General features: G+C 50.2%; 1 protein-coding gene across 3 annotated transcripts in view; it reads left to right on the top strand.

Moving 5' to 3' along the window:
* The window catches only part of LOC102432271 (phosphatidylserine synthase 1), a 33,097-nt gene that overhangs the window by 17,710 nt on the left and 2,274 nt on the right, over positions 1-13,113 (top strand). For all 3 annotated transcript variants that reach the window (XM_014445946.1, XM_006103540.2, XM_014445947.2), the window contains exons 9-11: positions 5,424-5,523; positions 11,602-11,670; positions 12,385-12,454. In XM_014445946.1, the coding sequence (XP_014301432.1) occupies positions 5,424-5,523; positions 11,602-11,670; positions 12,385-12,454 (239 nt within the window). The remainder of the gene's footprint in view (positions 1-5,423; positions 5,524-11,601; positions 11,671-12,384; positions 12,455-13,113) is intronic.

The following is a 13,113-nucleotide window of genomic DNA, read 5'->3' as shown; positions in this document are numbered from 1 at the left end:
TATTGGTGTTAGCATATGGTTTCCTTTATTAACGTTACCTTTTCTGACTTAAGATTAGAATAGTTAATTGGCAAATTATAGAAAGAGGGTATAGAAACTGCTTTTAAAGAAATATTAGGAAATCAAAGGTATCTCCCACCTAGAACTCAGATGCCTTATTTTATTAAATAAATTAGATACAAAATGGATTTTTCCAATATCATCTGAATTTGGTGATAAGTTTGGGACATCATTTTGTGATGGCATTACCTATACTTTTTATGTTTTTCACATCAAAAAGACCTTGTAAAGCCCTAGCTGGTTTGGCTCAGTGGATAGAGTGTCGGCCTGCAGACTGGAGGTTCCAGTTCGATTCCAGTCAAGGGCACATACCTGGGTTGCGGGCTTAATCCCCAGTCGGGGGCATGTAGGAGGCAGCCAATCAATGATTCTCTCTCATCATTCTCTCTCTCATTGATGTTTCTCTCTCTCTCTCCCTTTCCCTTCCTCTCTGAAATCAATAAAAATATATTTTTTAAAAAAAGACCCTGCAGCCCTAACCGGTTTGGCTCAGTGGATAGAGCGTCAGCCTACGGACTGAAGGGTCCCAGGTTCGATTCCAGTCAAGGCCATGTACCTTGGCTGCAGGCACATCCCCAGTGCGGGGTGTGCAGGAGGCGGCTGGTCGATGTTTCTTGCTCATCGATGTTTCTAACTCTCTATCCCTCTCCCTTCCTCTCTGTAAAAAATCAATATATTTTTTAAAAAAAGACCCTGCAGCCCTAACCGGTTTGGCTCAGTGGATAGAGCGTCAGCCTACGGACTGAAGGGTCCCAGGTTCGATTCCAGTCAAGGCCATGTACCTTGGCTGCAGGCACATCCCCAGTGCGGTTCTCTCTCATCGATGTTTCTAACTCTCTATCTCTCTCCCTTCCTCTCTGTAAAAAATCAATAAAATATATTTTTTTAAAAAATCAATAAAATATATTAAAAAAAAGAAAGACCCTGCAAAACAGCTACTTGATATATTCCAAGGTGTAAGTTCATTATCCCCAAGAGAATTAACACTTAGCCACATGGTCATAATTTATTGTCTTGTTATGGATACAAATGCTGTATCTGAATTTACTATTATTTAAGTGATGAAAGAAACCACAGGTTATCTAATTTACAGTATCCCCCCCTCATGTGAAATGTGAGACCATCTTCAATATGCCAGACCAGTGGTTCTTAAACACCATGAACGATTCACGTGCCACTTAGCATTTGAAGTTCTAGAGACATCCAGCAAATCTGTACGTGATTTTCAGTCCCTTAGGTCACTTAGATTCAAAATGCTAACTTCTAAATTGAGTGTGAAAGTATATATTTGATGAAAACCTATAGTAGGGAAAAATTACTACTTTCCACAGATCCTGGTGACTGAGTTTCACAGCCTCCTCCCACCCTCATCTTGCCTTCCCTCCAGTCCACTCTCCGTTTCAGGCCCTCGGTGCTCACCCTCTCCCAGCACCCTCCCTCATCCCATCCTCCTGTGATGGTGCCCCTTCATCCTGCCTCCCTGCCCCCTTATTCAGAGGCACCTGCACGACAGCCCCACGCTCCTGGCAGTAGTGGGCTATTTTTCAGTTATGTTTTTTAGCAGCTGAATCCCTTTCCTCAAATGACAGCCTGCCCCAACCCCTAATATGCATCAGAACAAGTGAGCGGAACTGTGCTGGGTATCCCCACTTGGCCCTCTTCTCACCCCCCGCCTCCCTGCCCGGGTTCTCGGGAGGTCAGAGTTCCAGGAGCCCAGTGGAAGTGTTCTTTCTGGTAAGGCCCCCACCCACCCGGCTACCACTTCCTCCAAAAAGGAACGGACTCACTTGTGGAATGCTTCCCCCTAATCAGAACGGACTCACTGTGGAATGCTTCCTGGCTTTGTGCGATGGTGTAATAGCTGGGTCACCTTATCCGTGCCTCACTTCCACTGGGGGAGGGGAGGGGAGGCTCACCCCGGCCTGGAGCCCCGCTAGAGCCTCCTGGGCAGCTGTGGGCAGTGCTGTGCGGTACAGGGCACCCCCCCACCCCCCGCCCCCAGCTTACACACTCTGAGTCCCGAGCTTCCAGTCTGCAGTCGCCTGCTTGCTTTCTTGTTCTGTGCACCGAGGAGTTCTTTACCCAGCTCTGCACCGCCGGCTTCGTCCCCAGCCTGTGAAGAGCAGGCTCCAAAGACGGGAGCTGAGAGTGTGAGCGCTGACCAGCCTCCGCCCAGAGTTTATGTGCTTCCCCCCTTGTAATTCGAGATAAAAATGGCACCAAAGGGAGCCCTGATGGAATTTCATCAAACCACAGTAGGTCAGTTTGGTAAAGACCAGAGAGATTTCAATTTGCACTGAGTTCAGGGAGGCCTCCCCCCGCCCCAGCATCCCCGCTCCCCCCGCCCCCCCCACAGGTGGGCCAGAGGGTGCGCTGTCCCAGCTGACAGGCCCAGTACAGGCTCCCACCCGGCCCAGGCCCCAAAGTAGCAGCCATTTGAGTCTTGTACAAAAGTAACGTTAACCTTCCGAAAGGATGTTCTTTATTGGAGTCCTCCTGGGGCAGTGCTGGTGATTGGAGAGGCCACGTGATTGTTGGGGATAGCGCCTCTCACATCTCCACAGCTCCAACCGCTCTCTCCCACTCCTGTCCCCTCAGCAGCGCTCAGTTCAGCCCACCAGGTGGGTCACATTAAAATGTAAATTGAATCATGGTAAGTCCTAGGGAGGCCCTACAGACCACGTTACTCTAAGACTCAACACTGCCCCTTCCCCTCACTCTTGGCCGCCCCACTGCCCCCTTCCCAGCCAGTCTTTGCTCAGCGGTCACCCCACTGAGAAGGCCACATGCATGGACAGTGGCTTAGCTAAGAGTCCTTAGCGTAGGAGCAAAGCACATCCTAAAGTTGGTGACTGAGAAGTTAAGTTCTTCAGAATAAACTTGAGATCCTTATGAAGTCAGCTGTGAGGTCAGACCTGCATCTTAAAGCAAAATAGGAAGAAAAATGTTAGCGTAAGGGGACAGAGTACTTTGTGAAACTTGTTTCAGTGTGTGTGTGTGTGTGTGTGTGCGTGTGTGTGTGTGTACTGGGCCACAATAAAAAGTGTGTTTCTGCCGTGGGTCTCAGATCACAGAAGTTTGAGAAACACAGATCTGGTCTGCTGGTCACGGTGCTTTTGAAAGGTGACTCATGAGTAAATATCCAGAAATCCCTCACAATAAGCTCAGGGCCTCTGCCTGAGCTAAGGGCAGACGGGCACACCTCCTTCCTGGGCTGAACATTCCCTTGTAGTTCAAGTCCCCGCTACAGGTTAACTGTTCTTTGTATGTTCACTCACAGGCACCCTTCCCCTCACTGCAGCCTGGAAGTAAGCAAAGCTTCGCTGCCCTCTAGTGTCAGCTCACGCTCTAAACCTCAGAACCCCAGGACTCTCAGACCTACCCCTAAAGCCTCCCGGGTACCTCAGCTAAAACGGTGCTTTGTTGGGGTTGGGGCAGTCTCCACAGACTCAGGCCAACCACTCCCAAACCTCGTTTGGTGAGGATGAGGGGAAAAGACAGCCCCAGACTCTACAGATACATTCTGGAGATTTCCTGTTTTGCTGAGGTGTCTCTGGCTCCAGGCTCCCGGCTGTTTGGAGCGCCCGCACATTTGATGATTGCAGTGACCCCCCTGTTAGCCGGTGGTAGGGGGACCCAGGGCCTCTGGGCCCTTTCCCTTTGAGGGTGTCTGTGCAGCTGCCCAGGCCCCGACTGCAGATCCCCCCTCGAGGGGAGCACTAACCCGGATGTGTCTGGAACCAGTATGTGTTGAATAGTCTTTGGGATCACAGGCAGCTGTGTCACCCTCACCTCATCCGTTCTTACCTTGAGCTCTGAACCTTAATACATGTTTGATTTTTATATTTGTAAGTGAAGATTAGAACATAAGAGTGGCTTTTTTTTTCTTTGGTGTTTTCATTAAAAGAATAAAGCATGAAGTGTTTTTTTAAACATTTTTGTATTTAGCAAAATTGCTTACAGATCAAGAGAGGATAAAAAGTTTATATTGTCAGCAAACATAGGGGATAGTGAATCTGGAAATTCTTAGAAGGCTGGAGGGACTGTGATTGCAGCCTTCATGTTATTGGAAGACTCACTTGCTGGCTCAGACTCAGCCTGTGTGCCATGGAGGGCAGAGTTAGGACCCACAGGTAGAAGAAGTAGGCAGATACCAGCCTGAGAGAAGGAAAGGCTTCTCAGCATCCAGAGATTGGGCGGTGGAGTGGGCCTCCTGCAAAGGTAGGGGGTTCCCTGTCCTTTGAGGTTCCAGCAGGTGGTGGCTGTCCACCCTGGGGTACCAGGCCCCAAGCTGGATGAGACCAGGTGCCTCCAGCTCTGGAAATGGATGACCTGAGATTTTAGTCTTAGAGCGAAGGAAGAAGTAAAACGTATTTTATTGTGTCTGGGGAGGGGCGGAGGGATGAATAGGCAGAGTGCAAAGGATGTTTAGGGCCGGGAAACTACGCTGCATGATTCTGTAGTGGTGGATATGTCATTGCGCATTTGTCCAGACCCCTAGAAGGTACAACATCAGGAGTGAGCCCTAATGTCAGCTGTGGACATGAGACAATATTGACGTGTCAGTGTAGGTTCGTCAGTTGTAACCCGTGTACCACTTTGGGGCAGGCTGTTGACAGTGGGGTGGGGGGCTGTGCGTGTCGGGGGGCAGGCGGTGTAAGAGAAATCTCTACCTTCTCAATTTTCCTGTGAACCCAAAACCACTCTAAAAAACAAAGTCTTTACAAAAAGAAAAGTGGAATAATAGTAAAATAAACTTTTTATTAAATATATATGTGTATGCGTATATATAATTGTGTATATATATATATTACACACACACACACACACACACACACACACACACACACACAATTGACCCTTGAACAACATGGGGATCAGGGACATCAACCCCTGAAGTTGACAATTTGCATATAACTCTTAACTCCCCCCAAACTTAACTACTAGTCGCCTGCTGTTGAACAGAAAAGGCTTTCCTATGATATAAACAGTTAACACATATCTGTATGTTATATGTATTGTATATGCATTCTTACACTAAAGTAAGCTAGAGAAAAGGAAGTGTTATTAAGAAAATCATAAGGAAAACACATTTACAGTATTTATAGAAAAAAAGTCCACATATAAGTGGACGCACACAGTTCAAACCCATATTGTTCAGGGGCCAAATGTATTTTATGTTTGAAGGAAGTGCAGTGGGGTAGAACTGTGTCATTTTGTGGGGGACCTGCTACCACTGTTTGGGGCGGAAATCTTATGACCAAATTCTGTGAACTTTTTAATGGAATAATGCATATTTCTGGGAAGGTATATGCACTGATAATGTGAATTAGTATTTAACCTCTTGTTCTTTGTTTAACTAGGGTCATTGCTTTCCTGGAAGCTATTGTTTGCATAAAATTTGGACAAGATCTCTTCTCTAAGACACAGATACTCTATGTTGTGCTTTGGCTTCTTTGCGTGGTAAGTCATTACTTTTTTTATCCAAAGGGTTAGCTAAACTCTCCATGGTGTCTCTTTGGGGGAAAAAACACCTCTCTTGTGTACCAAGGTTTCTTAGAAATTCATAGACAGGATATTCTATTTGTAATAACCTAGGAATGGTCACCAGTCCGAAGTTCAAGAATAAGCACACAGAACCATATGGCATGCAGAAGGGTCCCCTTCAGGGGTCCTGGTCAGAAGCCCACTTCTCTGCAGGTGCCTCATACATGCATTCATTTTACTTATAATGGTCATCGTCTACACACGCTGAGCATCCCCGGCTGCCACAAGCGACCAGGGCAGTTACAGTGCCCATAGCATACACATCCATGCAGCCATTGATATATCAAATGCAGTTCATAGGCCATGGGAGATGGTTTGAAGGTAATCTGACAGTGCAGTTTCTGCCCCACCGGCCGGCTCTCTAGGCCACGCCTGGGTGGGGTGAGCGCCCTCTCTTGACGGGCAGTGCGCTGGGCCTGCAGCTCCATCGTCCTCGGACTCTTCCCTCACCTCTAATGGGAGGTGAGAGCTTACCTCGCTGACACATTGTGACTGTCCTTCTTAACATAGGTGTTTTATTATTTTGGAGAAAAAGTCTCATTTTACATTTAAGCTTAGGATTCTTTATTTATTTGGTCTAGAAGATTAATTTGCACTTTCTTTATAATCATTGAAAATTTCTAATATATTTGGAAGTAGAGTAGATGACCCCTCATGTACCCATTATTTATTCAGTTCCAACAATTATCAATTCACAACCAGTTTTGTGTCCTTCTATTTCCTACTCATTATGTCCATCCCAAATTATTTTGAAGCAGATCCACCTATAATATTTCGGGGTGTATCTCTAAAAGAAAAAAAAATGCTTTTTTTGTGTTTTTGTTTTGTTTAATGCAACCACCATATCATTATCACATTTGAAAAAGCATTAACAATAATTCTTTAACGTAATCAAATATCTAATCAAAGTTCGGATTGTTAACATGGTCTTAAATTTTGTATTAGGAAAATGTATTTGAATCAGTACCTGCCCTTTACAGTTGTTGGCCTGCCTCTTAAGTCTCTTTTAATTTATAATCCCTTCTATCTCTGGCTCTCTCACCTTTGCAGTTTACTTGTTGAAGAAACCAGTTCTTTTGTCCTGTAGGTTTTCCCACGGTCTGGATTTTCCTGATTTCATCCTGTATGTAATTGAACAGATTTCTTTGTCCTCTATATTTTCTGTAAATTGGTAGCTGAATCTAGAGGCTTAATCAGATTCAGGGGTTTTTTTGTTTGTTTGTTTTTTTGCAAGACTAAACTTTGTATTTTTATGTGTTTTTTGTTGCCTTTCACGGTTTCTATTTTTAGGGTTACTTGTGAGAAATTCTAACTGTGCCAGGGTACCTGCAGCCGGTTCTGTCCTGTTTTAACTTGAATAACAATGGTTTCCTTTGTACTGAAACTCCAGAGTTCGCACTCTGTCCCATTGAGCCTCGGTGCAGGGATTGGTTAGGAGAGTGTGCAGATGTGCGTGGAGATTGTAACAAGTGCTGTGACCTCAGGTGTGTGGACTGCGGTGTGACTGACTGACCTCACCTGGTGCCAGAGGGGACACAGAGAAGTGGAGGCAGGGGCACTCCTGGGACGTGGGCAGGTGTCCAGCCAACCGGGCACAGTTCCCCCACCTCCTCAGCCCCCACTGCATCAGTGGCCTCACGACCATGCCCAGGAAGCCCGCTCTGGTCACCCCACCTTCAGGGACCCCATCCGTCTCTCTTTAAGTTGTAGAGACTTTCTCTCTGTTTTACTTACTTGATACTTCACATAGGCCTCCTTATGTTGGTGATTTGGGATTTGCATTGGTGTCTGTGACTGTGACCTTATTAAGGACATGAAGCACTTCTGGTCCTCCCATCGATCTCTCCCTCACTTAGCAGGGTCCCTGCGTGTTCGTGATTCCTTCACACCTCGAGTGCTCGTCAGCGCTGCACCTGGTGCGGGACGCCCACAGATAGATGATGGGGTGAGACATTAGTGCTTACCCTGTGCAGACACCGTTCTCAGCCCTTCTCGTGAACTGCACAGCTCTTCACGTTGAGGGGAGGCACTCTGTTGGCCCCCTTTTGTTGATGAATGAATAAAGGCGCAGGGAGGTTCATCACTTGCCCAGTCACACACAGGGTAAGTGGCAGAAGGTGCCCCTCCAAGGGTCTCCACATCTGGACGGGAATTATATGTACAAAGGAGTAATGTTAACGTGTGCTAAGTCCCAGAGCTGAAGGAGCACTGGAGAGAGCACGTATGAGGTGGGGAGTTGGCCAGGCTCCCAGGAGTTAATAAGTGAGGGGTCCCCATGAACAGCTCTCCCATCCCTTGGGTGCCCCACTCCTCCCCTCTGTCACTCTCTACTCATCAGGTCACCAGGTTCTAGTCATTCAACCATGTGGCCCAGCTCCACCCTCCTCTTCCCACTGCCTGTGTAGCCGTCTACACACCCATGCTCTCTCCATCCTGCCCTTCAGATCCATCCTCTACACCGCCCCACCGAGCGATCTTCCAGAATTCAGGTCTCAATCCCTTTCCCTGCTCGGAGTCGTTCCCTGTTGTTGGGGGGTTGAGAGGCCCAATCATACAATATATCCTCCCCCCAGAATGATGAGGAGAGAGTGGGACGAGGATCTGCAGATCAGAGGAGCATCATTGATCAGCTGCCTCCTGCCCGTCTCCAACAACCTCCTGGTTTATAGGTCAACACTAAACCACTGAACCCACCAGCTGGACTCAGGGCCTTTTTTAAAGACCGAGATTGATCTCAAACTCAGGAGTGAGGTGAACATGACTCAGGAAAGGAATATGAAGTTATCACACCAGGCCTCCCACATGACTCCGAGGAGCGAAGCCCCTCCTATTCCCCTTGCTGGGTAAGAACATACCAGGACGTTAGGTTAGCGATTAGGGGGAGAGAAGATCGCCTGCTGGCTCAGAGCGCCCCCGCAGCGGGTGTCTGTCTCATCAGTGTTGGTGAGCTGGGACAAGGTGAGCTGGGACATGGTGAGCTGGGACCTGCCTTGTCCTGACCTGGAGGCCAGCCGGGTTTGACACCCTCAGTGCCGCCACAGCCTTGGCTCTCGTCCCGCATGTTTTTCTTCTCTTTCTTATTTTATTTCCTTTCTTTAAACAAAATCTGTACAATTGCTGTTTTAAATTTAGGCCTTGACATTTTAAGTGGGTACTTGCCTAGATTTCCACAGGTGTGATTGCAAACCCCAAATTACAAGCTTTTGTCTCCTGGGAAGGTGTGAAGCGGGCCTTTGTACCCGGTGAAGTGGTAGGTTGGCAGCCACAGTGGGCTCTTTGTGTGGTGACTGCTGATAAGCTCACCTCCCGCCCACTCGGCCTGCCCCTGCAGAGCTGTCTGCTGAGCTGCCCTCCCAGAGGTGGGGGTGGGGGTGGGGCTGGGGACTGAAGCAGAAGAGCCTCTCGCACCTGCCCTCTGGTGGACAAAATTCGAAGTGACAGCGCAGCCCTCACTTCCCACTGGCCTAGTGGAGTGACCTTTCTCTGGCCCGCCTCCCCACCAGCACAGCAAGCAACCGACTGGTCTGGGGAGGAAGGCCCCCCCTTCCTCACTCCCCCCCCCCCCCCGAGAAGGGAGAGGCCAGGCATGGCCAATTTTCCCCCGAGGGGAGGGGCGTTCGCACATACATAGGCCAATACACTGCAAATCCTCTGGTCTCTCCCACTCTTTGCAAACCTTGAAGGTGGTCCATTCAGTGGGTGGTGTATGTTAGAAATCTGAGCATGTACTCGCATATGGTAAAGATGAGAAGAAGTTTTTCTTTTATAATTTTAATACATTCATTCATTGCCTAATTTTTTGATGGGGGAATCTGAGCCTTTTTTCTTTACGTCTCAAATCTATAGGTGGATGCCAGCTTGCATGTGGATTTAGTGTAAATGGACTGATGTCCTGTGTGTGTCATGTTCCCTCCACCAGGCTGCTCTTCCCACTTCCCTGATCCGGGGAGAGGCCAGTCGGGCTCTTCTTTTCTCACAGACGCGTAGTAAATGTTGGTAACTTACAGGAGCCGGGCCGGAGCTAAGCTACCAGCTGCCGGGCAGATTTCCCAGCCCTGCCTCCCGCACTGGCTCCTCCCTCCCGACTGGGCAGGACGGATGCTGTGGCTGTTGGCCGTTCCTATGGTCTTTCCGTTCTGGGGCTGGATGAGTGGAGGGATGAGTGGGGAGAGATGTGAAGATGTGAGGCATGAAGCCCTCTTTATCCCGACAGCCATCCCTGCACCGGGATGGGGGTAACCGTAGGCCTGTGCTCTGGCTCCAGTTCCACCACACACTAGCTGTGTGTCCTCCTCAGGGCCACGTTCATTCCTCTTTTGTGAAAGGAGGAGACTTAAAATTAATGACCTGTGGGGTGACCCTTACAGATCTAAAGTTATGATTCTTAGGAAGAACGGAAAGGACTCCTCAAGAAGCGAAGGCTCCCCCATGATGCCACACCTGTTCCCACGCTGGTCCGAGGCGCTAGGTCCTCAGCAGGAAGGAGGGGTTAGGCAGGAGGCGGGCGGCGAGAGCGGTGCCTGAAGCTAGGCTTTCTGTCTGAAGAAGTAGTGGGAGTGCGCAGGCTGATCCACCTGCTGTCAGGGGGCGCCTGCAGGTGCTGAAGGGTCTGGCCGGGCTCACCTGTCCTCACTCTCCAGGCACACACCCCCTCTCCCCACCACCACTCAGGCTAGGCGGCCAGGAGCTTTCCCGGCTCTGTTTTGTGGCCATTTTTAGACTCTGGGTTCCTGTAGAAGCTGTTCTTCCCTTCAGTTAGGACAGTGGTCGGGCAAACTCATTAGTCAACAGAGCCAAATATCAACAGTACAACGATTGAAAATTTCTTTTTGAGAGCCAAAAATTTTTTAAACTTAAACTATATAGGTAGGTACATTGTTATTAACTTAATTTAGGGTACTCCTAAGCTGGCCTTTGCTAAAAACGTCCTCCAATCTGAGGTACGTTCGCTGAGGTCGACCCTTTTCCAACCACTAACCACTGCACATCAGACTGCTGACTGACTGGCTCACTCAACTCGTGCAATGAATCGCCCGCCTCCCCTGCTCTGCGTATCCCGGCGGCCGGCCCGCTGCGCCCGACCGACCCACACCCCCCACTTCTTCTAACGCCACTTCTTCAAAATAGACTCGCCCAGGCTGAAAACCGACTTCTGCACATGGGCCACAAAGTTTCAATCGCACTGTACGTGTGTGCCCGCAATGTGGTATTTTGTGGAAGAGCCACACTCAAGGGGCCAAAGAGCCGCATGTGGCTCAGGAGCCGAGGTTTGCTGACCAATGAGTTAGGGTATAATGGAGAGTGTGGTGCAGGGAGCGTGGGGATGCTGGGGAAGTAGGGTGTCAGTTTTCCCTGCCTCGTCCCCATGGACCACTCCCTTCTCACCTCACTGAGGAGTGTACAGGGCATTTTTAGTTCCTCTTGACTTGCCTGTCTACCCAAGCAGCAAAATCAACAGCCACCAGAACCAGGGTCCGCGTGGGCCACCGAGGCTAAGCAGCACCAGAAGGCTGTGCAGAGCCGGGCAGCAGCGTCCTGCGTGCTCCGTCCCCAACACGGGGGCTGTTGGTCCCGGATGCCCTCCAGACTGGGGCCCAGACAACGAAGCTGCCCTTTGTGCAGAAGTCCTCTTCCCCTGGGACGGCGACAGACGGATCCTACATCTCCCCCCGGGGTGGAGGGGACAGGGTGGCCTGTGGCGAACCCTGTGTCTCTTGAGCAGAACCGCGGTCGCTCAGAAGCGCCTCCCGCTTATCCTGCGTCCAAACACGGCTTGCGTTCTGCTAGTGCAGCCACCATTCGGAGCTGCTCGCGAAACTTCTTGGCAAAAGCCTCCACGATGCTCCCAGCTCCTCTGCGGGCTCATCTCACCCCATCCCAGGGGAGGTGGCCGGAGCGCGTCCAACCGCCTTGTGTGAATTCCCGTGGACACCCGAGTTCTGGGGCGTGGGGTTTGTGCCACAACGTCAGTGAAATGTGCTGTTTCCCTTGCAGGCTTTCACCACCTTCCTGTGTCTGTACGGCATGGTGTGGTACGCGGAGCACTGCGGTCACCGGGGAAAGGTACGGCGGGGAGAGGCCCGTGGTCACCGTGGTCAGGGCAGCTGAGCGTAGCCCAGCACGGGCTCCTGGGGGGACATGCTGCGGCCTCACCCTGTAGAAACTGAACCAGTTAAAAAAGAAAGAAGTGAAACTGAACCAGCCCAGCATTCACTCCCTATCGGTGGCTGTCTGTGCTTGTCACTCCTTGTTCCATATGTCAGAGTATTTATCCTCCTTTTGGGAGAGGTTTAGAACTTAGTTGTTTGTTAAAGCGCGTGGGGAGGGCCTGGATCACTTTGGCGAAGGCTGCCTCTTATTCCCAGCCCTTCCACTTTGTCCGGGTCTCTTCCGGTGCCCCAGCCTGGGATTCTCCTTGACAAACGCCTGCCTGCCCACCTGAGTAGACACGAGGATTAACGAGAGAGTGGATGTGTGCGGGCTTAAAGCGCTATAGCAGTCTTGTCCACTGTAATCTTTTAAAAAGTAACATCTTCGCCCTTTATTCATACCTTGAGTCTAAGGAACTAAAGGTACTTTCTAGAAGCGCATTCTGCATCACCTGGGAGAGGACCTTGGCTTCATAGCTGAGACATAGAAGCGTGAGGAGGTCCTGGCATGGGGTGGCGGTGACCCGAGCCACTAGGGGGAGGGCAGAGCCTGTCGCTTGCTTGCCCGCCACATCCTCCCAGGGAGGACTCCAGATTCCTCACTAAACCCGCCCGCCTCTCTCCCCAGACCTTCTCCGAGTGTGAAGACGGCAACTACAGCCCAGATATTTCCTGGCCTCACGGGAAAGGGACAAAAGGTATCTCTTCTTTGCTCACTGTTTAAACTTTACTGGCTCCTGCCCTTCCCAAGGCCCAGTGAGGAGACTGAGAGTCAGTATCTCGCTTCTGCCTGTTGATAAACGTGTGCCCTGAAGGGTCTCAAGCGTACTCATCGCGTGCCTCCCCTTCCTTCTAAGAAAACATGCCACGTGCTCGCAGGATCTGCCCAGGAAACTTGCTTAAGAAGAGGCGCCGCTAGTTCTGCCTCTTCTGAGATAGGCAGACGTCACCAGGCCCGCACAGCTCCAGCTTCCCGCCAGGAGTGTTCTTACCCGGGCTTGGTCCTGAGTGAGAGGGTCAGGAAGGACCGTGTGCCGGGAGGAAAGCCTTTCCGAAGGGGTAGGTGGATGGACCCATTTATCCCAGAGGCAGGCCAGCGGGAGAGGGATTTCAGTGGTGAAGTCAGGGATCTCCTGCTGGCCTCTCTCCAAGGAGCGTTTGGGGAAGATTTGGGGCCACCTGGTTATTTTAAAGAATTAGGGACATGAAGTAATGACACTGAGGACGCTCCACTAGATCCAGTTCCTATGAGCCACTGGGAGGCCTGACTGAGGAGAGAATGAAGTCAGAGGCCGAGTTTCAGCTCCGAGAACGGCCCAGAATGCAGTGGGCCGGGAGAGGAAGCGCAGTGTCCTGG

Source organism: Myotis lucifugus, unplaced genomic scaffold (assembly GCF_000147115.1).
Source record: "Myotis lucifugus unplaced genomic scaffold, Myoluc2.0 scaffold_489, whole genome shotgun sequence".
Lineage (NCBI taxonomy): Eukaryota > Metazoa > Chordata > Mammalia > Chiroptera > Vespertilionidae > Myotis > Myotis lucifugus.
Note: the sequence above shows the minus strand (reverse complement) of the source record. Positions and strands in the feature narration are given on the sequence as shown.